At 39.8% G+C, this 26,436-nt stretch overlaps 1 protein-coding gene across 1 annotated transcript; it reads right to left on the bottom strand.

Moving 5' to 3' along the window:
* Positions 1–1,105: 1,105 nt before the first annotated feature.
* Positions 1,106–26,337, bottom strand: kntc1 (kinetochore associated 1). Its single transcript, XM_030738420.1, has 62 exons — positions 26,246–26,337; positions 25,920–26,066; positions 25,653–25,773; positions 25,407–25,522; positions 25,103–25,181; positions 24,896–24,973; positions 24,758–24,792; positions 24,555–24,665; positions 23,493–23,586; positions 23,334–23,386; positions 23,123–23,235; positions 22,969–23,023; positions 22,780–22,878; positions 22,640–22,683; positions 22,450–22,512; positions 22,290–22,365; positions 21,908–22,033; positions 20,194–20,360; positions 19,983–20,094; positions 19,690–19,833; positions 19,544–19,600; positions 19,097–19,168; positions 18,882–19,001; positions 18,316–18,459; positions 18,119–18,214; positions 17,886–17,989; positions 17,676–17,778; positions 17,462–17,596; positions 17,241–17,360; positions 16,770–16,842; positions 15,901–15,968; positions 15,517–15,818; positions 15,218–15,390; positions 14,935–15,035; positions 13,963–14,107; positions 13,665–13,721; positions 13,417–13,580; positions 13,233–13,337; positions 12,998–13,126; positions 12,591–12,707; positions 12,373–12,482; positions 12,010–12,226; positions 11,759–11,848; positions 11,502–11,667; positions 11,162–11,220; positions 10,832–11,048; positions 10,676–10,749; positions 10,335–10,545; positions 8,426–8,538; positions 8,234–8,289; positions 7,679–7,757; positions 7,450–7,574; positions 7,228–7,363; positions 7,008–7,103; positions 6,761–6,817; positions 6,236–6,290; positions 4,680–4,743; positions 3,875–4,004; positions 3,696–3,785; positions 2,921–3,075; positions 1,483–1,585; positions 1,106–1,266 (listed from the first exon to the last, which is right to left on the bottom strand). The coding sequence occupies exons 2-62, from the start codon at positions 26,055–26,057 to the stop codon at positions 1,249–1,251; spliced, it is 6,630 nt and encodes a 2,209-aa protein (XP_030594280.1). The 5' UTR covers positions 26,058–26,066; positions 26,246–26,337; the 3' UTR covers positions 1,106–1,248.
* Positions 26,338–26,436: the final 99 nt, after the last annotated feature.

The following is a 26,436-nucleotide window of genomic DNA, read 5'->3' as shown; positions in this document are numbered from 1 at the left end:
TTAAATTTACGGGGAAGTTGAGCAACACTTACACAGAAGGTATAACATTACCTAACTTTCAGGCTTTTCCTCTGGCTGCAAGTCAACAACACATTTGCAGCATTTTAGTAAAGAAAACACCTGCACATTTCACCCTTAAGATCATATCACGGTATGATATGATCTTAAGGAAGTTTCTGTTCTGTTTTAACCTTCAAAGCAGATTAAATCAAACTCTGAATTTCCAACAGTGAGGGCGTTTGTGGAAGACGCACCACACAAGCCAATCTCTGAGTTGGACCTAAATCTGGACACTAAATTCAAAGACGGGTTATTTTAGTTTAAAAAAAAATAATAAAAATTAACTCAACTATAAACAGAAAAAAAAAATGCAGCTTCCTATGAAACAAGTGAAGTCACATGAATTTGAAAAGGAAGTTATCGTTATCTATCTCAAGACTGAAGGCTACAGAGGCCCCCGACATTCATTTCATGTGCTACTCTCAGGGATCAAAAGTAGTTTTATTGTCCATCCTCCAAAAAAGCAAACACAGGTATATTTGCTTTAAATCTTTGGCAAAACAGATACAAAACTTGTGCATTGCATGACAAGTGCAGCTGAAGGAAAACAAGGGGGAAAAAAAAAAAAAGAGCTGTAACAACTTATGGCCCAAAATTCATTCATTACTCTTATAATGAATGTAGAATTCAGAATGCAGAGTTCAGCTCTGACAGGCCTCAGTGTGAAAACATACTTCCTCTCAAACAGTACACAGGAACTTTGAAGCCCGAGTAAAGGGAACTGCTCCTTCAGAAATGAGACTAGAGTTTTAAAGAAACAAAAATGATATGAACTAAAAAAAGTGTGTCTAAGATAATCAAGCTGTACATAAAATGGGAAAGTTGGGAAAATAGCATTTTAAATGAAAACAGATAACTAAGAAAATGGGGTTTAATATTAAAAAAAAGGAGTAATGCCTTTGTGTGAGTATTTCAATAAGTGACAAAAGAACAAATAAAACAGCATTAAACTTAAACAGCACGCCAGTAGGTAATAAACATCCTGGAAAACAAACAAAAAAAAAAGTTGCATTTTGAAATTCTTTTAAATAATTCCTCCACACAGTTTTCAATAATACCGTTTATTCAAACATTACAGCTGAAAGATAAATGTCAAGTGCAAATACTGCATCTCAGCCCAAAACAGACCAAGAAGGATTATATAAATATGGCTGAAGAAATAGTGCTGGTTTATCCCAATACTCCATTTTACAAGATAAGAAAGTCCTGCAAAGCAAAAGAAATCATTAATGCACAGAGAGAAACTGCTTTTAAGCTGCTATCATTTCTGAAACAGTGATGCAACTGAGAAACTGAAAATATGCACAATATGAGCTAATAAGATATGAACAGAGTTCTACTTGACATCAAACACAATGACATCTAACTATTTGTGGCCTTTGCTCTCCGGTAGAGTGGGTCCAGGATATCAGCTTCAGTTACCTTCAGGCAGCTCGGTGACGGGGAGCCATTTGTCAGCGTTTCCCCTCTTTGATGCGCTCTGTGTTTCATGTACTGACGAGCGAGCGAGTCTGCATCATCCTGACTGTAGAGCAGATTGAAAGAAACCACTGAGAACTAAAATTATATAATCTGAAAAGCTTAAACACATGTTTCTTATCCAGTTCTGTTATGAATGTCAGCAATTATGCTAAACTGGAAGAAAGAGCAAACAAAATCTGAATTCAAGTAATGCATTAGCTACAGTCTGAGTCCATAACATAACATTAAAACAGCTGTATACCTCAGCAGGGTATACAACCAGGGTTTCTAACAAAAGCCCATATACAGAAAGACAAAGCAGCCAGCCAGGTGCTGCTACTCAAATTTACTTGATTAACTGGTCATGTGTGAGCAGCTCTATCAAAGCAGAGGTTTTGGCAGTCTGAAGAACAGGAGCATCCAGGTGTGTTAACACAAAACTGAAGAGGAAAGACAGCAGTGATCTTAGAGAAGCAACTGTTGTTGCCCATCAAGCTGGGAAGGGTTATAAGGCCATTTCCAAACAGTTAAAAGTCCATCACTTCACAGTGAGAAAGATTATTCACAAGTGGAAAACAGCGGACATCTCAGCACCCAAAGTCAGACGGTGCTGCAAAAAACCCAAGAGCTACATCTTAAACTCCACAGAACTCAGCTAACATGTTAAATGTTAAAATTCACGACAGTACAATTAGAAAAAGAATGAATACGTTTGGCTGATTTGAAAGTGTTGCCAGGAGAAAACCTCTTCTCTCTAAAAACAACACGTCAGCATGGGTTAGTTTTGCAAAGCTGCACCTGAACAAACCACAAGACGTCTGGAACAATGTCCTTTGGACAGACATTGTCCTGTAGCCCATCCCAGCCTTGTGCAGGTCTACAATTTTGTCCCTGGCATCCTTAGACAGCTCTTCAGTCTTGGGCATGGTGGAGAGGTTCGAGTATGATTGAGTGTGTGGACAGGCGTCTTTTATACAGGTAACGAGTTCAAATAGGCGCAATTAATACAGGTAATTATTACAGAATAGGAGGACTTCTTAAAGAAAATCTAACAGGTCTGTGAGAGCCAGAATTCTTGCTGGTTGGTGGGTGATCAAATACTTACTTCGTGCAATAAAATCTAATTAATTATTTAAAAACCATTCAATGTGATTTTCTGGGTCCTTTTTTAGATTCTGTCTCTCACAGTTGAAGTGTACCTACGATAAAAATTACAGACCTCTCCATTCTTCATAGGTGGGAAAACTTGCAAAATCGGCAGTGTATCAAAAATGTATTTTCTCCACTGTATATGATTATACCACTCTCAAATTTTAGATATTAAAAATATTAGATGTTTTTGGACTCTGTGTGTTTGTGCTGCTTTCCTGTGAAGTGTTGGGTAGGGTATGAATCGTACCAGTTCTGACTGATCAGATAGTCCACCAAATCTTTCACGTGGTTAGGCTGCCCCCTCGACACTACGAGCTGCTTCAGATGGTTGAAGTGTTTCGTCATCAGCAGTTTCTGGTGTTGTCCATTTTCACTGATAAAAGTTAATACAGTCTCCCTGACCTGATGGATCACAAAAGAAATAAATAATATGTTAAATATACACTACCAGTAAAAAGATTCAAAGGAATGGGTGAGTGTGTTACAGTTTAACATAATATACAATGTATAATGTCATTTATATAAGAATGTAATAACAATGAATAGAAATCAAGCAATGCAGATATATTTCAATGCACCAACCATCAGCTATTATAAAATAGCAAATCTGCTCATATGAAGATCATGGGTTTATTTATGTATGTGGTAAACAACACAGTTTTTTTTTTTTTTTTTTTTAAACACACATACACACACACACACACACACACACACTTCTAACTTCACACCATCAGCTCACCCGAGCAAACTTCCTGTTTAACAGAACAGTGTTCTAATAACTAGAAACTACCAAAATTCCCACAATAGAAAAACAGGTTGACCTATATACTGGAATAATAATAATAATAATATTTATAAAAAAAAAAAAAAAAAAAAAAAAAAAAGATCATGTCTTCAAAATGTTCTGTCTTAAGAAGCTGAAATTAAATGTATCTGAAGTGGAAATATTAAATAAAGGTGAACTGTCATTAAGTGGTGGAAGCAGTTAAATCTGTAAGAAGCTGAAAACCTTCACATCTAACCTGTGAAGGAATACCAGCCAGTTCCCCAGTGTTCATAAGCTCATCCACTTGTTCAAGGATGGCAAGCGGGTTACAGACCGAGAGAAAGCCCTGCAAACAACAAAAAGACAGCAACCGGTTAAAGTTAAAGCCTAAACTTTACGCTTACATCTCACGTGTATTTACACGAATGCGGTCACCTGAATTTGCTGCTCCTTCTTACTGGCACAGGGAATGAGGAGGAGCGTTCCCAAGGCGAAAGCGGGCAGATTGAACTGTGCAAAGCGATTGGCAATTCCGATCAAATCCAGATTCAACAAGAATGGGCACCTCAGGAGGGAAAGAGGCAAAGATATTAAGAATTAACATGAAGTGGACATGATGCATTGCCCAGGTCTAACACCAATTCCACCAATCAGAAATGGATCCATGAAACAGACAGTGTACAACACTGTCATTAGTGCCATGACTGACCAACACTGACTGAGGTCGGGCTACTGGCATGTTGGATACTTGCATGCATGGCTGGATTATTCTAGCAGCCTTGCATGTTCTGATTGTTCTTGGTAGAAATCTGACCGGACGGAGGCACTGCAACCTGTACTTTTACCAGTCTTGGCTATTTCAGCAGAACAGTGCACACCCACACACTGTCAGAGTACTGCAGGCCTTTCTGGATCAGGAGCATATCCAGGCACTTCCTTGGCCAATACAGTTCTGATTCTCCACCTACTGAACATGCTAGATCAGTACGTTCAAAGGCAACCACATCCAGTGAATGTTGCACAGCACTCATCCAGGGTAGAAAGCAGTTCCTCAACACCGCTGCCCATGTACAGATGGGTGACAGGAAGAGGCTGTACCTTATTTTTAGAACTCTTGTTTGTACATCTATTACAGTGTTGGTTTCTAATGTCTATTTAAAAACACATACTTGTGTTTCTTCATTGACAAGTATATTTTACATGATTCAGGTGTGAAGACTTTCATTTGAGTGAGACATACTTGAGGAGCAGAACAAAGGTTCTGTAGAGCGTAGCCTGCTGATCTGGACTCAGGGGAACAGAAGCTGTTGGCAAGAAAACACACGAGACAAAGCTGCATTTAAGAGAAGCACCAAATACAGCAAACACGTATTATCAATTATCAGCGAACTAGTATTCAAGATACAGGTCACTTCTACATTAATGACCCTCATTCAGTCAGTCGTAATGTGAAGCTGTTTCACAGTGACAAATTAATTTACACGGATCAAGCAAAATATTCTGACCACTGCCTGGTGTAGTGGATACAACTGATTATCTCTACATCATGGCACCTGTTAGTGGGTGGGATATATTAGGGAGCAAGTGAACATTTTAACATCAACTTTGACAAAAAAAAAAAAAAAAAAAGATGTTAAGATGTTTGTTTTTTTAAACAAACTCAGATAATAGTCATTAATTATTCTGACCTTTTAAAACAAAGGTAAAGTTGTGGCCCGTGAGTTATTAACCTTGTCTTTTAGTGAGCTCAGCAACTCAGCATATCTTGCGCATGCCTGTTATTGGGTTGTATTGCTGTAACTATACACAAAGCCTAAGGTTACAAAATTCTTATTGCAGCATTTCAACATATCAGCAAATATAAAAGCATTTACTTGACAACCTAAAAGGAACAAGACACACATAACTGGTTCGTAGAAGTCCTGAATAGGCCTGCGACGATTCTTCGAGTAACTCAATTATTAAAAAATTTTTTTACTTTGATGCTTTGTTTGTTTGTAGCGCTCAGTTGTCACCATGTAAGCGTGAGCATTTCACCCACATTTACAACTAAAAATACATGTGAAATAGAAACTTATGTAGGAGTACGTGTGTGAATAAAAAGTATTACAAAAGTAAGACTGTGCAGCCCCCAGTTTTTAAACAAACCAGCAGCAGTGATGGTGATGCCGTCATAGATCAATGTGAATCTGTCTACACACACACACACACGCCAAAGAACAAATAGGTGGAGTCGTTAGTGAGAAGATGAGCTTAGGTGGAGTGGAAGAAAATGTTTTTCTAGCATACAACACTACCGGAACTCTTTTTGCTTGCTCTTAATGTAAGAAAGCCTTTCAAGAGTAGAATAAAGACTATTTTGTTTCATGCCTTAGTTTAAGCTGCATGTATACCTTATTTTGACACTAATGTACTCTTTTTCTTTCTTTTAATACAATTTTAATATGGGACATAAATACAGTAAAGGGGTTTTGTTTTTTCTTATGGATGTTGTATGCAACTATTAAAAATGGAAATTTCTAAACCAGAAACCAATGAGCAGTTTATTTCAAAAGACCTGCTTTTTACTTTTGAATATTTATCATTACTCATTAATAAGACAAAAATATTCTTATCTGATTACTCAATCAATGCAATAAGCGATTACTAAAAATAAATAAATAAATAAATGGCCGCAGCCCTAGTTTTGAACTGGATATTGGTCATATGCCATTTAACATCAGCACCAAACACTTAAAAATCCATTCTGTTTGCTAATGGAAGTGAATTTGATTGTTTTATTCATCTGTGTGGTACCTGAGACAAAAGGTGCCAGTATCATGCTCCTCCAGGTCCGGGAGAAACTTGAAATCTGGGGCGTGAGAATTAAAAATTAATAAATAAATATTCTTATTAGCCAAACTGCAGCACTGGTTGGAGACATTTTTCTTATTTGTGGCACGTTTGCTCCAACCGGATATTCTGTGGCATAGTGGTTAATGCATGTTTTAGCAAATGCAATGCAACTTCTTTTTTTCCAGCTGACACACACACACACACACACACACACACACACACACACACACACACACACACACACACACACACACACACACACACACACACACACACACACACACACACACACACACACACACAGAAAGAAGAAGAAGAAGAAAGATAAAGATATGCATGCTCATTCCAAATGCACAAATATCTGAGCATCAAATCCGGTGTTACGTTACTGTTAAGACATATACTTTGTGTAACTTTGAAATAAAATGTTTTCTCAGTGGAAAAATATGGCTTTTTCAAATTTTAAAATAAAAAGTGACAAATTACCTCCCACAAAGCAGGCACAGCCACGATTTCCTCTAGAACCTTCTGGAGGTGGCTGATCTAAGGAGGAGAAATGTGTGCATTCAGGTGTTATTTCCTAAAGATAACCAAGCTTTTATTTAGCTTCAGTGCATTTTTGGATGTTCAGATTGAGAATATTTCTAAGAACTGTTACCAAAAAAAAAAAAAAAAAAAAATCTTATTTTTACTACTTCTTTTCAGAGTGCATGAATGATGCACGTTCTCTCACCAGGTTGAAGCCCAGCAGCTTCTGAAGTAGACTGTTCCACAGCTGAGGGTCATAAACCTGGTACTCCAGGCACAGGTCTGCCACCAACCGCACAGCCTGAAAGGATAAAGAGGGCTTCAGGTTGCCTGCATACTGTGTGTGTGTCTAACATTTCTAACCTAGAGAAGTAAAACTGAAGTAACAAACTGGAATCATTTTCATGTTTTCTGTCATAAAGTACCTGAGGCTCATGGCTGTGGTTCTTCCAAAGCCCTTTAACCAAACCCTCTTTGGGACTATTGAGGAAGGACTGAACTGTGTACGGGATGTTTAATGCTTCCAGTTGAGAGACAAAGATGTAACACTTCAGGTAATATCTGCATATAAATAGAAAATATAGAAACATTGGTGATTATAAACCTTCATTATATTAACTTCATGGGTACTTTTCATAGCTTCTTACGGGATTTTGGTGCTGGGAATCTGCAACTTAGCCTCCAGAGTTTCTGAATCAGCGAGGCGAATGAGACAGAGCAGCACTCGAGTCCGATGGCAGAAGGTCAGACGAGGTCCAGATGCGCTAAGCGGCTACAGAAGGGAAAGCAAAAACAGATGAGCCACTTTCATTCGACACTTTATCAACTGTTGACTTCTCTCCTGTTATTGCTTTTACTGTTTGTTTTAAAATGTACCCAGGTTTCTGCAGTTAGGATAGGGTTTAGAAGACGAACAGCATCTTCCATTGCGCAGGACTGCAGCATGTACACCACCCTGCAAGCATTAATAGCACAATAAATGAGTAGAATGACTATGATCCTAATGTAGGGTGTAATGTAGGAAACTGTAGCAAGGATTCTTCTGCCAGTGGTTTCTGCCAGTAAGACAATTTAAAGCGACCAAATTTATTTTATTCATACTACACATACCAAACAAAATCTGTGGCTTCTCTCAAAGCCTTTCATGACAGAGCAATCTATAACAGCAACTCAGGTAACTTTGAGCAGGGTTGCTGTGCAGCTGGGCATGGCTGTGGCTGCTCTGTGGTCCATGTGAGTGAGCTTTAAGGTCTTGGTCTGTGGTTGCTAATGAGGGCAGAGTTCAATCAGCCCTCCCTGACTCACTCTGTTCCCACACTGCGCTGCCACTGCAAATTTCCTCTATGACTGACAGGTAACCTGTACTGTTTCAGTGAATTGTGATTACGAGAAAACTAGAAATAATGCAAAAGGTGATCATGATAACGTTACCTCATCAAGTCTGGGTCTTCCTCAATGTTGCTGACACAGTCACTATTACCAACATCCTAAATTAAAGAAAAAAAAAAGTTCAGCTGAAATTTCACACAGAGGAGATCCAGAGCAACAAATCTGCTAAAACATATAATGTGCAGATAACTAATGCAGTGATAAACTGACAAGATTAAGCTAAGACTGACAAACCTTGACCACCGCTGGGCCGGTCTTACAGATCCATTTTTCTAACAACATGTTACGGATTTTTAGAAGATCCACATTGTTGATTGCTGCAATCTCCTTAACAGCAGCATGTATGTCTGAGAAACAGAGACATACAGAGACTGATCAAGTATGCAGAAAATTATCTAACAAAAATCCAGGACAAACTGAAATGGGCTGAAAAACCACATACATCATAAGTTCAATTCAATTCAATTCAATTTTATTTTCAATTCAATTCAATTCAATTTTATTTATATAGCGCCAAATCACAACAAACTGTCGCCTCAAGGCGCTTTGTATTGCGGGTAAAGACCCTACAATAATACAGAGAAAACCCAACAGTCAAAACGACCCCCTATGAGCAAGCACTTGGCGGCAGTGGGAAGGAAAATCTCCCTTTTAACAGGAAGAAACCTCCAGCAGAACCAGGCTCAGGGAGGGGCAGTCATCTGCCGCGACCGGTTGGGCTGAGGGGAGAGAAAGACATGCTGTGGAAAAGAGCCAGAGATTAATATCAATTAATGATTAAATGCAGAGTGGAGTATAAACAAAGTAAATAAGGTGAATGAGAAGAAACAGTGCATTATGTGAACCCCCCAGCAGACTAGGCCTATAGCAGCATAACTAAGGGATGGTTCAGGGTCACCTGATCCAGCCCTAACTATAAGCTTTATCATAAAGGAAAGTTTTAAGCCTAATCTTAAAAATAGAGAGGGTGTCTGTCTCCTGAATCCAAGCTGGAAGCTGGTTCCACAGAAGAGGCGCCTGAAAGCTGAAGGCTCTGCCTCCCATTCTACTCTTAAGTATCCTAGGAACCACAAGTAAGCCAGCAGTCTGAGAGCGAAGTGCTCTGTTGGGGTGATACGGTACTATGAGGTCTTTGAGATAAGATGGTGCCTGATTATTCAAGACCTTGTATGTGAGGAGAAGGATTTTAAATTCTATTCTAGATTTAACAGGGAGCCAATGAAGAGAAGCCAATATGGTAGAAATATGCTCTCTCTTTCTAGTCCCTGTCATTACTCTAGCTGCAGCATTTTGGATCAGCTGAAGGCTTTTCAGGGAGCTTTTAGGACAGCCTGATAATAATGAATTACAACAGTCCACCCTAGAAGTAATAAATGCATGAATTAGCTTTTCAGCATCACTCTGAGAAAGGATGTTTCTAATTTTAGAAATATTGCGCAAATGCAAAAAAGCGGTCCTACATATTTGTTTAATATGTGCATTGAAGGACATATCCTGGTCAAAAATGACTCCAAGATTTCTCACAGAGTTACTGGAGGCCAAAGTAATGCCATCCAGAGTATCTGGTTAGACACCATGTTTCTAAGATTTGTGGGGCCGAGAACAAGAATTTCAGTTTTATCTGAATTTAAAAGCAGGAAATTAGAGGTCATCCAGGCCTTAAAGTCTTTAAGACATTCTTGCAGTTTAATTAATTGATGTGTGTCATCTGGCTTCATTGATAGGTAAAGCTGAGTATCATCTGCATAACAATGAAAATTGATGCAGTGCTTTCTAATAATACTGCCTAAGGGAAGCATGTATAATGTAAATAAAATTGGTCCTAGCACAGAACCCTGTGGAACTCCATAATTAACCTTAGTGTGTGAAGAAGACTCCCCATTTACATGAACAAATTGGAATCTATTAGATAAATATGATTCAAACCACTGCAGTGCAGTACCTTTAATACCTATAGTATGCTCTAATCTCTGTAATAAAATGTTATGGTCAACAGTATCAAAAGCTGCACTGAGGTCCAACAGGACAAGAACAGAGATGAGTCCACTGTCTGTGAGCACTGATGTTGGAGTCGAGAAAAAAAAATCTGGTCCAGTGAACGTGAAATATTAATTTACCTACTGCCTCATTAAAGTGTGCTCACCTGGATACGTCTGACCTCCTGACTCTTTGTAACGCTGTTCCACACTGTTGTGCTCGTACAGGGCCACTATGAGCCTGGCTGGTAGCCCAGTCAGTTTCAGGTACTCCGGGCTGTTCAGCTGACTAGTTATCAAAGTATTCTCAGTTGCTGAGCGCTGAAACTGCAGCTTCAACTTGGATAGAAAGGTCTCTCCTCTGGCCCGCGCTGCCTCCTGTGTGAGATCAGAGAAGGGGAAGAGAAGAAGAAGAAAGAAAAAATATCAACTAATGAATGGAAAACCTTCTAGTTGAAGATCGGAGGCGTTTAAACATTTCTGCAGGTGAAAAACGGCAAACACTGACGTCAAGGTGTGGATCCTTCAGCCAAGCATCTCCAAGAGCCAAACAGAACCTAAGTGATTGTGTCTTCTCGTAGCCTGTAGAGAAGAGGAAACAGCTAAGCGCATCTATACGAACATACCCCGTAGTGCAGTGTAGAGGCTAATGTGCAGCTCAAACCTGGTGGAAGCTCCTGGGTTATCTTGTGGGCCGTGGCAGCAGCCCACTCCAGACTTTGAATGCACTGGATGTACTTCATCATAGTCTTGGCCACCTTTATAGTCTCCTTATTTTGGCCATGTCCCTGACCCATTTTCCTTTGCTCTAAGAGTAAAGGCTTCATCTTCTTCTCAAACACATGGTTTGCTGCTGACATGTAGAGCTTGTCAAGGCTAACCTGCAGAGCGATAGAAAGGTTTTAACAATCTCACTGACCAAATTTTATGAACAAAATAATAATTTCTGTGATTAAACAGACTGAAGCAATTTTTGAGATTACGGTGGTTTAACCTTCATGAGTTTGCTAATCAGTAGAAGTGTGGGGAAGGTTTCCTCACTGAGCTCAGGAGCTGAAAAAGAAGAATATTTTAGTTTCAGTACTTCTAAACCATGTCATCACTTCTATCAGTCTTTAAATATAATTATTTATAATTAAAAGTTAGAGATGCTAGCATGCAGACGTGTTTGCACAAATAGCTGAAATTATATTAGGACCACTTCCTTTTAGACTACACAACACCATAGCAACAGTCCTCCACTGCAGATGTGACAAAAATTAATTTAGCAGTATTAATACAGAGGCGTGAAAAATAAATTTAGCAGGCATGAAAAAGTATAGTGGATAACTCACAAATAATCTTCCAGTAATGTTTGGTCTGCATAAGCAGTTGGAAAGGAAGTCGGCTACCGGAAAGGGGGTTTGGCAGCAGACTGTTTTCAAGAAGATACGTGTTCTCCATGTCTGAGGGTGGAGAGACTCGCTTGTAGGACTTCAGATGCTGGAGGAGACCCATTGCCTGTAGGTTTACGTACAAAAGCTTCTAGTCTGAGCATTTCATTGTGACGACAAAGAACTACATAAGCTTCAATATGTTGGCGTGTTTTTACCTGACCAACGGAGAGGCTGGTCACGTTCTCATCTGCAGCCTGTATGATGTTCAGCACCACTTCAATTCTCTCGTAGTTGTAGGGGCTAAGCTGCATGAGAGGACAAAATTTAACCATCATCTGAACAAATGATTTTGGTAATTTGGAATGGTTGTAGCTTTTAGATTTTTTTGTTGTTGTTGAAAATATTAAAAAACACATAATTTCAGCCTACAGTGTTTTTTAATGAGAAAATACTTTCACACTCAGACCTTGAATATGGCAGCACAGAGGCTGTCTGTGAGCTCGCTGGTGCTGTGTAACATTGGGATAATCTGCAGGACTCGTTCCAGTGCGTCAGCGTGACTCAGAGGCTGCACCTCCTCCTGACCTGCAGCTGGGTCACCTGCCCCTTCCTCATCCTCCTGGTGCAGGAGTAAGGTGGTAATGTACTGGTTGATTACACTATCCTGGTCTAGGCCATAGGTACTGCAGAAGGGAAAAGAACAACACACAGCACAGGTAAGAGTGTGATATATACATGCAGGTCTACAGCAGACATTTAAAAATGACCTACACACATTTGTCCCAAACAACAAATGGCCAAAAGTGACAACAGGGAGTGAGGAGCTGACCTGCAGTACTGGAGGATAATGTCTGGGGTGATCCTCCTGTTTTTCACCAAAACAGGGATCAGACTGCCCTTCATCTCAGGTCGCTGACGGAACACAGGCTGGATCGATATCTGGGAGAGGACCGGGATACACATGGTATTTATGTGAAGACAGCTCTTTATAAACCTATTTATTCAGACCACAGTACCCTTGGCCACCTAATTTAAATACTTCATTACCTCCAACTTGCCAAGCTTGATTCCCCACTCAGCATCAGTGATGACAGAGAGAAACTTCTTCTGCTCCTCCACCTCATTGTATAAACAACAGAGGTTTGCTCCAATCTTCGCCACAGCCTAAAAAAATAAAACACTGTAATGGATTTCTTGATTATAACACCTATTTTTGTAGGGGTATTTTTCCCATTAAACTGATAATGGCTTGATACTACTGATATCTAGGTGCTTATCATCAAGTTCTACAAACAGTTTCAGTTGAATCCTGAGAGCCTTGCTGCTCTGCTACACAGAAAGAATAAAGTGTAGATTACCAGTACCTTTTTTTCCCCAGCTCTCTCTCTTAAATTTCAGCTGCTAAAAACAGTAAAACATTCAATTAAAAAAAAAGAAGAGATTTTATTGCCTACCAAAATTTTGTCATAGTTTTGCCAGGTGTTGTCAATAACTTTCCACAGTGTTTTGAAAACTTCTGCTTTGGAGAGGAGTGTGCAGAGACCAATAGCCAAATCACAATCCACCACCCTCCAGTTGAACACCTGGAGCCCATAGACAGAAACATAGATATTTGAAAGTGCTGTATGTATATATATATATATAATATAGCCCGCTATATTTTCATGGCAGTGGGCTCGCCTGACTCACCTTGTTCAAGAGCGCCACAGCTACAGCATTCAGAGTAGATGTAGTCGTCTTCCTGAGATCGTTCAGGCACAGGTTGTACTTCTTAAGCTCTTGTGTATCATAAAGCTGAGAGGAGTAAACGATGATTTTCAGTACAACTGTCTGAGAAACACAACAAGCAGCACTGTAAATACTGCAGTCATACCTGTACGCTTAGCTTTATATCCATGACGTTTGAGGTGACGTGCTGCAGGCAGCTGCTGTATGCGTTGACCAGCACTCTGAGGGCCAACTCCATCTGACTGCACTCCTGCAACATCTGTAATATGTTGCCCAGGGGGCCGAGCAGAGGCCGCAGGTAGTTTGAACCTGCACGCATGTCGAGACATGAGGTTGACTTTCAAAACTGTGATTTGATAAGAAAACAAATGAAGTTTTTACTTCCAAACTTACCATCTTCAAATGAGCAGTGTGACAGACAGGAACAGTCCAGAGGGTACAATTTGGTATCTGCAAAAAAGTTGGGAAAAAAAAAAAAAAAAAAAAAAGTCATGTATTTTTAAGCATTTTTAATATAACCAGAGGTGGCCAAAGTGCTATACACATTATAAGACAGGCAAAATAAAAAATATGCACTATAAAAGAAATACAATCAAATCCATTAGCAAAATTTAATAAATATCAGTGACTACAATATTGAGACCAACCCTAAATAAACATTTAACAGATAATAAATCTGAGGATTTCTTACCTCGAGAAATAGGCAGCAAGCAGTTGGTAATTTCATACTGGACAGGCAGCACTGACACCGGGTCCAGAACAATGCAATCTTCATTAAAAACATCTTGAAAACTCCACTGAGAGTAAGGGTCTTTTTCTGCCTCCAGAGTCAAATCCTGTCAAGTTACCCAGTTAAAATGTATGAAAGCATTCGATTCACTCCACAGCTTTGTGAAAGAGAAGCATTAAATAAAAGTCACTGATTATTATTTCTTATTATCTCTCAAAGGTAGTCCGAGTTATTATTTTGTGACAATATTAGGACCGTCTGCCAACAAATAAAAAATTATCTAAAAAAAAGTATTTCACATTTCAATTCCTCTGACCACAGAACAGTTTTCCACTTTGCCTCAGTTCATTTTAAATGAACTGAGGCAAATTGCCAGAGAAGCTGGCAGCCTTTTACAACAGAATCATGCTTGTTTTAATGCAGTGCTGCCTGAGGGCCTGAAGACCACGGACATACAATATTGAGTTTTGACCTTGTCCCTTGTGCACAGAGATTTCTCCAGATTCTCTGGACCTTCTGATATTATGTACTGTAGATGATGACGTATTCAAAATCTTTGCAATTTTAAGCTAAGAAACATTATTTTGAAATTATTTCAATTTGTAGCTACAAATGTTTGCAGACTGGTGAACCTCTGTCTATCTTTACTAATAAGAAACTAATACTCTCTAAGATGCTCTTCTTACACCCAATCATGTTACTGACCTGTTGCCAAATAAGCCTTTTTTGCCCCCACCCCCATGCTTTTGAGACAGGTTACTGCCATCAAATTTAAAACAAGCTAATATTTTTTTCCTGCAGTAATAAAATGTCTCAGTTCTATCTCTGAATAAAATCTGGATTTATGAGATTTGAATGCCACTGCATTCTGTTTTTATTTTTATTTTACACAACTTCCCACCTTTTTTGGAAGCTAGATAGGAAGATACTTACCTTGGCTATGAAACCATAGTTGTCTGATAACTGACACTGATGATAGACATCCATAGCTATCCGTGTGCACTTGCAAAGTTCCAGGCAATCCAGGAGAAGATCTGTAACCGTTAATACAACATTACCTTCATTAATTTGGAAACTTCCAAATTAAAATGCAGTGGTAAGGCGAAGAGGGCCTGTTATGCTCATTTAGACCTTCACATTTTTTGCATGATTCACAGTTGAAAATACTCCTCATCTTGTACGTTTTATTTTAATGTTTTTTTTTGTTTTTTTTTACCTGAGTGACACACAGTGATAGCTTGACAGGCCAGATCATGGATGACTGCTGGCAAATCCATGTCATCTGGAAGCACCATGGGGACATCTGCCTCCAGCATCTGGCATAACATCTTGGCAGCAGTGAACAAAACCTTCCCTGTGCTGCTGTTATAGTGGTGCTCATACAGCTCACTGAAGACATGAAGAGAAAGTACAAATAAAACTATAAGCGTGCTTCAAATGTTTAAATAATGCACCGATTCTTTTACTAAGACCAAACAAAAAAAAAGCTGGTCCTGCCAGTCTCCACGTGCAAACCTCAGGATCTTGAGGGCCTTGTCCACTTTGCCCACTTTCAGAGCTCGTAAGGCCAAGTCAGACCAGAGCTCCTGCTCGGTACGCTGCAGCTGCCTCCCCAGACGACGCAAACCAGCTTCTGTGGATATAGTTTTGGTCTTGCCATCTGGATCGTTAGCCACAACTAGAGTCGCCATGGCCTTCCCCTTATGTGAACGGCGTCCACGGGTGTTTTCGTAGGCTGTGATGTGATGCTCCTGGATCTGTTTTCGAATGTTTGGATCCTCATAGTTGGAGGGAGTGAAGAAAACGTCAAAGTCCTCCTTAAAAACAGAAAGACTGGATTTTAAAACAAAACCAAAGAACAGAGGGAGCAAAGCTGAGAAACTGCTGAGCGAAGCTCACCTGCAGGTGGGCGATCGCCTTGAACATGACGAGGTTGTTCTCACACTCCACACTTTTAAGAGCGTCGCCTGCAATGAACATGAAACCTGAATATTCAGGTACAGATTTATAGAGTTTCTTGCCAATAATCTTTGGTTAGACGGCCAGTGGGACTCGCAGGCAACCCACGATACCATATTATCCCAATACTTCACTCACAATGCAATTATCATGATTTTTAACATTTATATCCTTTTTTTTAAACAGCAAATTATGTCCTGGAAGTTAAACTTTGGCAATATCTGTTTTATCCAATATGATATTCAGTTATTTCACCGCAAAATGAGATTTTCAAGCATACCAAACAGAATATAACCAGCTGGCAGCTAGTGGAGTCTCCTCGAATTGTGCTCAGTGACAGAGACTCATTCAGACTCATGGCAACATGCTGGCAATCAGTCTGCATTTATGAATTAGATAGCAATTATTTGCAAACCTTTGACAATTTTTCTGAGAGTGACTGCAGTCAATCCAAGTCAGACTGTGGCTGCTTGCAGAAATGTTGCCTTGAGCTGATTTAATGCAAGTTTGCTCGGCTAAAGTTATCTTAGGATAGTGGTGCATGAGATGAGCCCTCTTTTATACAGTATTCCTGGAGTATTTTAACTCATTTAATACAATATAGATATTTAGTGTCCCTGTATTGATACAATATTGCTACGCAAAATATCATACCATGCTGTATCAATTTTTTCCCCACCCCACATTTTTGTTTTATATATCAATTTTAGCTGACAGATATCTTGTGTGATTTTTACAGTCGCACTTATCAAACTACAATCCAGGCAAAGAGCTGGAGCTGAGAGGAATTAGCTAAATAGATTACTTACATTTTTGGATTATATGCAGGTATTTCAGAGCCTCCACCATCACCTGAGCTATGACCATCTGATGTTTCTTGTGCTATCAAAGAGAAAATTCAAATAAACTTATATGTTTCAGATCATTAAACAAATTTTAATATTAGACAAAGATAACCCGAGTAAATACAAAATGCAGTTTTTAAATGATGATTTAATTTATTAAGAGAAAAAAAAAAAAGGTTATCCAAACCTACCTGGCCCTGTGTGAAAAAGTAACTGCCCCCTAAATGTAATAATTGATTGTGCCACCTGTGGCTGCAAGAACTGTAATCAAGCATTTGCAATAACTGGCAATGAGTCTTTCACACCACTGTGTAAAGACTCACCACAGAGTGATGTGAGAGTGATGGGTAAATACTTTTTCACAGCTCTGTATAAAAGAAACAAAACATTGAAATGCCTTTAGACTTTAGGAAGGTAACATCTTCCATTCTGTACCTCATCAGATATGTGGTCTTTGTCCTCCAGCTGCATCCTAGCCCACGACGTGAGACGGTCAATCACACACTCTGCCTCTGCAGGCGACAACTTCTTCAGGAGAGTCAATATTTCCTCAGTCTGCAAAAAGCAGCCCAAGACATTTCATACAAACACATCAGGAACACAAAAAAGTATGAATAATCAACAATGTGTGATTTAAAACTCGTGGAGTTACATACCTTGCCTTGGCCTATGAGCTGGATGACATACAGGTAATTTATCTGGGATGTTGGTAGTTTGTATGCCTCAGCTAACGTCAGCGAATCTTCTAAGGACATTGGCAAGTCTTGCTTGATGATGTATCTAATCAGCGTCTGAAGACGATATGGAAACAGATGTTATTTTAACAGGTAGGAACAACAGAAGTCACATGTTAGAGCAGTCAATATGTACCATAATTTGGGTGCTGTTAGACAGGTTGAAATTGCGGATGCCGTATCCCCTGAGAAGTTTCCTGATCTCCATCAGACGGTAGCTCTCTTTTAACAGCTCCTGTCTAGAAAATAAATGAATAAATAGGTAGGAGGAAAAAACATACACTTGTGGATCATATTGAATGTCTCACATTAATGGTACTTGAAGAAGGCAATAATACAATCATACTTTGGTCCATCCATCTCTAGGTACTGCTCAACCAGTTTTTCCACGACGTTACTCCAGGGTACCACAGCTTTCTGCATGATCTCCAGTACAGCATTAACCATCAGCTGGAAGAAAACACCATAACATGAGATTTTACAAATCCCACAGATTTTTCTTCTGCTGCAAAGTTGATTTTTTTTCCAAATATTTATGCACATTAACTGTCATGTTGTGTAATGGTAACAGAAACTTACATCAGTGTCAGTCATGCAGCCCAGCACAGCCACCGCTTTAGCTTCCCATTCTGTGAAAAGTGTTGTAGTCTGAGAACTGCAGCGCTCCAGCAAATCCTAGTGAAGACAATATTAGGAGAAACACAGGAATCTTCAAGTATTTGATAAACTAAAGGTGAAGTCCCAAATGTCTGTGTGAGGCTGCAATGGAGTTTTACCTTGATGTACTGCAGAAGCAGCTCATCAAAAGGAATCTCGTGCTCTTTAGCGTACGGCTTGACGCTATTCTCCACTGTGGCAGCGATCAGCTCCGGAGCCGGCACTTTGTCCAGCATGAAAAAGGCCACACTCCACACAGTCCTCTTTGAAATTGTGAAAGGAGAAAATTCCCAACATTATTACCTCCGTAAGTATCAGGACATAATCCTCTACAAAAAAAATATTCCATGTCCCAGTAGCAGCAGCCAGGCCCTCTGCCCCTGGCTGCCACACACTGCAACTGACCCCACAACGCCTCCTGTTGCTGGTGAACCCCCAGAAATAATACAATGCATGCAAGAAAAAAAGTGTAATATCCCTAACACAGTTCGATTTCTCCAATCATCAAATGTCATCTAGAGACAAAGACACAGGAAGCACAACTTCCACTAGAAGTACACAGAACTACTTTTGTGACCTTCATCAGGGTAATGACCTTGTTTTTAAATAATTATACAATCATCTGTAACCTAAATAATAACTTGTGATACTCGGTTGGACCTGAGGTGTAGCTACAAAGACAAACCTTTTCAAAGACTGAAAGGGAAAGTGTGCAGTTGTATTTCCGATGGAGGTCCAGGAGCTGACGTAGGTTGGACACCAGGGACTTAAGGCTCTCCACCTCTTCTACACAATTACTGTTATCCTGCAAAAAAAAGAAAAAAACTCAAATTAAACAAAGTGATAATAATTAAGGTTCATTTTATTCAAAAAAAAACAAACAAATAAACAAAAACTTACAGATTTCATCCATGTCCATAAAGAGGGCAGTCCAAGCACAGCCAAGTCCAACCCATTCTGAGGCCACGCACCCTGGGAAAAAGTATTGGAGTCTTATTGTGGGGTTTTTGTGCATAGAAAGCACTCTGGTACCCACCAAAGAGGTTTGTGCCTTTCATCACAGAAAAATCATAAGATCTATGGCAATTAGTTTACTTAAAAACATTTTTCTTTATCAATTGGCCAGAAATAACAGAAAGACTTCTGTTAAGTAAGACTTTAACTGTATGTGGACCAAGTGTAGCCCCCCCCTCAAAGGCCCATTTTGAGACAGGGAAATCCCAGTATCCACAAGTCAACCCAAAGATAAATCTAAACATGCATGTTTTTTATCCTACAATTCAATTAGTCTATTTCTAAAGCAGTGACCATCACAGCCATCTCAGGTCCATTTCCTTTTGTCTTTACCTTTTCTGTTAGCTCCAGATTTCTTGCTTTCTGCTCGAGCCACTTTGCCAGGATTCTCTATGGGAACATAGAGGCAGTGCCTTTATTAAACATACCACTATTTGTTGGAGACAATGGTATTTTATGAATGGGGGACTGTATCCCACCTGCCCTTGTGGGACCACTCTCCTCACAAAAGGGACAAAAACTGTCCTAAACCATGGACAGAGGTCTTGTGAGGGCAGGTCCTCTGGGATGGCACTGAGGATGGTTTCAAGGCTCCTCTCATGGAACTCTGCTGCAATCTGTCCCTGTCACAAAACACCACAACAGACCTAGAAACCATTCCTGAACTAACACATTTTTAACCATTGTTTTTGGACTTATTGTTGAATTTATGACAAGTTATGAAGATATGACAAGTTTTATGTACATTAAACCGCGCTGATTCAATTGTTACCTCGGATCTGAGCCAAAGAAGCTGTGCGCCCTTCATGTCTCCTTCTCTTAAATGGGTGAGAATATCTCCGAGATTATCAGTGCTGTTCAGAAACTCAATCCAAGCAATTCCACTGTGGATGGCAAAGTAGCAAACTAAGACCACTTAAAACTGTACATAAACAAACACTGTATAACAGAATAATGCAGAATTGGCCACTAAGTGATTTTACTTGAATTTTTCTACACTGTGGAGGCTGCAGAAGGTGGCCAATCTGGCCAAGGCCTCTTGAATCTGTAATGAGGAGTATCGCGTGGCAGCATGGTTTAGCATCTTCTCTGCTGTCTCAAAGGTAGGCCATGGAGCCTTGAGGCAGTATTCCACCACATACTGCTCATCCTAGACAACATAAAAACAAAACACATAAATCATCATTTATATACAGTGGGGGAAATGATCATTTGATCTGCTGCTGAATTAGCAAATTTGCTCACAAAGAAATGAACAGTCTAATTTTTATGGTAAGTCGAGTCAAAGTTCATTTCTATAGCACATTTCAAACAACCTCAAAGTGCTGCACAGGTTATACAAAATAGGCTATATTAGCAAAAGCATTCGCTCACTCACCCATCCATATCATTGAATTCAAGTGTTCCAGTCACTTCCATGGCCACTAGTGTATAAAACCAAGCACCTAGCCATGCAGACTGCTTCTGCAAGCACTTGTGAAAGAATGGGTCGCTCTCAGAAGCTCAGTGAATGGATGCTACCTGTGCAACAAGTCCAGTTTGCTTCAGTTTGGTTTTCTTCACGTTGGCACTTGCTGATATGGTAGTTTGATGGACTCCCACCAGCTGTTTTCCAGTAAAAGTTTTAATGGCGATTACAGGAACAAGTGCTGCTGTTTTGGACACTAGAAAAACATTTTCTTTCACTCCAGCTGAGCCCACTTTTAACAGCTCTGCCTCTTTGCATTTTGCTGTTTGTTTGTGTATGTGTGTGTGTGTGTGTGTGTGTGTGTGTGTGAGACGGACTCCAGCTACACACAAACTGTGACAGCATCATCTTGGTGCTGCTGTCTTTTTTGTTGAAAACTGGGGCCTACACGGGTTTAACGTTGTAATATTTTTTATCCACATGTGTGCTCCTAAAGAAATTCATATTGCAGATCTGTTCTTAGTCACAAATGTGAGTGAAACACTCGTGCTTACATGGTGACACCTGAGTGGTGCAGATTTGTGGATTAAACGAAACACTGAGTTGAGGTTTTTTTTTTTTTTTTTATAATCGAATGAATCATTGCAGCCCTACTTCAGATCATTAACAAGCTCCTCCCACGTAGTTTTGGGCTGGTCCACCACCTTTCTTATGATCATCCTCACTATAGGAGGCAAGATCTTACATGGAGCTCCATACCAAAGGCGACTGACGGTCATTTTATACTTCTTCCATTTCTGAACAGTTGTCACCTTCTCACCAAGCTTCCTGCGGATGGTCATGTAGCTCAATCTAGCCTCATACAGGTCGACAATCTTGTCTCTGATGTCCTTTGCCAGCTCTTTGCTCTGACTCTTTGGTGGTGGAGAGGTTGGAATGGAAGAAACAGATTCTGTGGACAGGTGTGTTTTCTACACATGAGCTGAGATCAAGAGTAGTGATTGATTGTAATCAGTGTGCTACATGGACACACAGCCAGTCTATGGGAGTCAGAATTCTGGCTGGGTTATAGGGGACCAAATACTTGTTTCACTCAATCAATTTGTCACTATTGTGTAATGTGTTTTTTCTATCATAAAAATTAGGCACTATTTATTTCTTTGTAAGGGAGCTGACTGACAAATTCAGCAGGGGATCAAATCATTATTTCCCCCCACTATAATTATATCAATATTTTTTAAACAGCAATTTGACACCCAATTTAAAAAAAAAAGCTGTGTAATACTCACTGTGATCTTCATCAGATTGGTCTTGGCTTCTTCTACTAGTTCAGACCACACATTTTCTCCATAACCACCTACTGATGCTGAAGCCAGCTGCTCCAGCACAAAGTCAAGCTTCACCTTATAGACAAGCTGAACAAAAAAATAGGAGTATTTGTTGTATATAGCACCAATTAGGAAGGTAAATTACTGTAAGAAGCACCACTTAACTAAGGTAACAATAAACATAGAAAACCAAAACCTCGGAAATCCTGCTAGATATTATGTGGTGCAAGTATAACCACAGCAAAACAATCGTGGCACACTACAGCCAGGCCTCCAGCTGAAGTGATATTTTAAGTTGATTCGCGGTGCACACTGCCCCCACCCCCACAGAAGACTTGATTACCTCTAAATCCAGTTCAAATGCAATGGCAAACTTTTCAGCCTCTTCAAACATGTGTTTGTGAAGAAGTCTGCTCAGCCTAGAAACAAAGAAGAGTCACATAAGTAAAATTATATCAACATCATATAGATTATTCATCATGAACTGCAATGAAATTATGTACCTGTTCTCAGGCAACGCCTCTGTGAAGCATCGGACAACAACAGAAGCTACTGGCTCTCCTCGACTATTTGAAGACCCAGAGATAAAAAACAAACAAAAAAGCAAAAATCAAAAACAAAACACAAAGCTTAACGTCTGAACAGTAAGTACTGGCTGATAAACACAGTAAAACTCTTTCAGTCATATCCTACCTCTCTGGGTTCTCACAGATCCCCTCAACTAAAAAAATTGCATCCTGGAAATACAGAAAAAAAATACAACTTTAATATGAAGAAATATTTACGGACAGAAACTGCAGTAGCAAAAATTTCGGTTTGAGTCGACTGTTTACCATGTTTATTTTTGTATGGACGAGACACGAGACTGAGGAAACATCAAGAGAGTAGCAAATAGTCATAGAAGGCAGGAATCGGATTTGCAGTGAGCTGATCTGCAAAATTAAAACCCAACATATCGAGCTCAGAGCAGGACTGCAGAAAATCATCGGTTAAAGCTTCTTTATATTCAGTTGTACTTCTACCTGACTGTTGTCTTGCTTTGTCAGCGTGATCATCTTCATGCTGCCCTTGTCTTGGCTGTAACACACATTAATGAACATTTTCAGCACGCTTTAAAGAAGGTACGTCTCTCTCTGCACGTCGACGGCTACAGCATGTGGTCAAACTGATACGTACGCCACCATGGAGGCAGAGCCGCATTCTGCGGTGAGCTGAAAGTCATGAATGGCGAGATCCGGCCAACAGTGAATCATGACAAGGAAGTGCAGGTCCCAAAGACTCAGAACATCCTGAGACGCAAGGAAAAAAGATTTAGGATATTTGAAACTCAAATACTGATTGATATAACAGGCTGCACTGCTTTGTCAGGCAGCTAATGGGAATTCACCTCAGTGTCAAGGATGTACAAGAGATTATCAACCACCATCATCTTTCTCACACCTACAAAGACAAACAGAAAAAAAAAAGAAAAAAAAAAAACAGCTCCTGAAATCATCACTTGTTGAATCATGTCTAGAGTCAACATTTTGGAACAAAGAGTGTTTACCTGGAATTAAGCTGCTGTTGACAGACTGGGCAAAGCACATCTTTGCCTGACAAGGGTCCATCATCCAGTGAGTCAAAACATTTTCTTTATCGCCCTGTCAGGATGATGTTGTGATACATGATATAATAAGAACACAGAGTTTTAGCTTTGTGGTAAAGAAAAGTGAAACTACCCTCACTGACCACTTCATTAGGTACACCTGTTCAGCTGCTCATCAACACAACTATCTAATCAGCCAATTGCATTAGAGCAACACAGTGCATTTAGGCATGCAAACAGTATGCAGATTGTAGGCAGTGAGCACAAGGCCACTGATTTAGAATGAGTCTGATTTAATAACATACACACAGTGGTAAGAACAAAATTGGCCTTTGCGCACATCTCATAAATCTGACAGTGATTTTGCGTGCACTCATTTTTTGCACAGAGTGAGAACATTTCCATGCACGTATTAGTAAATGAGGGCCAATGAGTTCACTGTAGTCCACAGCCACCAAATCTCAATAGTGCACCTTTTGGGATGTGGCGAAATGGGAAATTCACATCAAGGATGTGCAGCCGACAAGTCTGCAGAAACTGTGTGATGCTGTCATGTCAATATGGACCAAAATTTCTGAAGGCAAAAATCTAACCTGGTACTAGCAAGATGTACCTATTAAAGTGTCTGTGTGTGAATCATATAAATAATGCACGCGTGCGCACACACACACACACACACACACACACACACACACACACACACACACACACACACACACACACACACACAAATTGATTCTTTTTGCTTGGCAACTGTTGTGGACAGCAAAGACAGAATTTCACTAGACAGGGAAACATGTTTTTTTACTGTGCATATGACAATAAGCTTTTAAACACCATTTTCAATTTGAATTATGAAACATACTCGGTTTTCCTGTAAGTGTTATTTTGTAGCAATGAGCCTGTTTTTAAGAGTAACACACCCTTGCAGTATTTAGAACTGTCTGCCCTTGTCTGCTTCCTTTAATATGCAGCCAATATGTCAGAATATGTACAGCTGGAAATCAGATGAATAAAACTGACCCCAATCATTAGGTGGACTTCATGACCCAGACTGAACATCACTGCTGTACTGCAACCCTCCTCATGGTAAACCTCGGTGGAGTAAAAATCTATCTTGATCAGAGACTGGAGCTGAAATGGACAAAATTATCATTATTTCTCTATTGCTAAAAGAAAACAAAAAAAATTCTACGACATAAAAGGAAATTTTTGCCTTAATTTACCTCCTTCAGAGCTCCTACATCCATTTTTTCAATGGCTGGAATGAAAAAAAAAGACAGAGAAACGTGTTACTTGGTTAAAAAAAAAGTGGCTCTGAAAAAAAATAAAACTTGGCAAATGTGGCACATAAATTTTGATACCTGTCTCAAGCTTTGCCAAGGAAAGGTTTGTAATGTAGAAAAAACCATCCTTTATAAGAAGGAACATGTAGTACATCCCTGTCAATGATAAAAACACAAGTTTGGGGAAAAAAAAAAACCCAGACATGGCAGCTAAAGAATTGCTTCTAAATCCATTTACATATCCTGGACATATTAATTTCTCATTAGTCACTGTTCTCATGTCACCTGAGGATGCCTTGTCCTCATCCATGATGAGATAGCGGTAGGTTTTCTTATTGCCATTGGATGGTTTCTCAACCAAAGCCTTCCAGAAGATGACAGAGGATGTTAATAACGTAATCCCTCATGCATCATGCAGTGCAAACTCACCACAAAAAAAAAAAGAAAAAAAAGAGCACAGTCACCAGGCTTTATTTTTACTGCTGCTGCAACCATGCTTTGTCCTTCAGACAAGCACAATATAACAGAATGCTAAGTCCACTGTAATCCTGCTCTGGAAGACCTTAAAGATAACAGCAATCACACATACCCTGGTTAGGAGGATCCTCTTTTGTGGAACGTAGATCAAATGAAGATTACCATTTCTTTCACAAACTACCAGAAACTTTCCCTTCAGGCATACATCAATGGCATCCACATCAGTTTCTGAAAAACAAAACGTTTGCTGTTACCAAAAAATTAAAAATTACCCTTAAATGATTTTGTAGAGAACAGCTGATTTGTATGCAGCCACGCAAGTAATCTGAGAGGATACATATAAAATGCAAATGTTTACCAAAATTAAGGAGCAGGAGGATGCTCTGATAGCTCTGATCAAACATGATGACTGTCTTGTCAGCAACAATAAAACTCCAGTTTGAGCCACTGTAGGACGTGAGACGGGGATCTGCCTGCACCTGTAAGACGCAAGATTTCCATAAGATCAGTAAGGGGTACTTTACTTTTCTTAAAACAATAATACTGGCACAGAAAGTCTAGAAAGCCACACACCCCCTTTGGCATGAGTGTGTAGTGAATAAACAGACTAGCGGGTATCCGTTACCTCGTTAGCACTGGATATTTTGACCAGTGTGTCCACCTGGTACAGGCCACTGCCGTTTTCCTCCCGGGACACACCGTCGAAACGGACGGTGTTTGTGTCCTCGTTGGTCAGAAGCTCAACGTCGCTCCACAGCGCCATTTCCAGGAGCTGAGCCGGGAGAGACGAGATCTGAACTACACTAGCTGCTAGCTGTCATTAATGACGTTATAACGCCAATGCTAGCTATTTAGCAGAGAATTACAGAAGCGATCAAATGTGAGATGGTGATATCTATAAACAATGGGAAGTGGCTTTTTATTAAGTAGATATAGCTGGCAGTAACTTACCAATTTATTGAAATGATCAGCTAGTTTAAACAGAAAGCGCCGACATAACGCCACAGTGTTTAGCTTTAGAATTTGGCGGGTTGCTGCAGGTTTTTAGGGGTGAGTCGTTGTGAAGTTGGTTCCCAGACTTTAGCCTGTCAGGTACAATTTCCTTACATTATACAGTAAAACATTCAACACTATCTGTAGAG

The sequence above is a fragment of the Archocentrus centrarchus genome, chromosome 9 (assembly GCF_007364275.1).
Source record: "Archocentrus centrarchus isolate MPI-CPG fArcCen1 chromosome 9, fArcCen1, whole genome shotgun sequence".
NCBI lineage: Eukaryota > Metazoa > Chordata > Actinopteri > Cichliformes > Cichlidae > Archocentrus > Archocentrus centrarchus.
This window is presented reverse-complemented; position numbering and strand designations above follow the sequence as displayed.

Bases quoted from the DNA above. Each gene is read 5' to 3' on its own strand.
- kntc1 (XM_030738420.1), bottom strand. From the start codon at position 26,057: ATGGCGCTGTGGAGCGACGTTGAGCTTCTGACCAACGAGGACACAAAC. The intron at 23,024-23,122 runs GTACGTATCAGT...TGTGTGTTACAG, and splicing joins GGCTCTGCCTCCATGGTGGC to CCAAGACAAGGGCAGCATGA. The intron at 10,750-10,831 runs GTTTGAGCTGCA...TCTTCTCTACAG, and splicing joins AACCCAGGAGCTTCCACCAG to GCTACGAGAAGACACAATCA.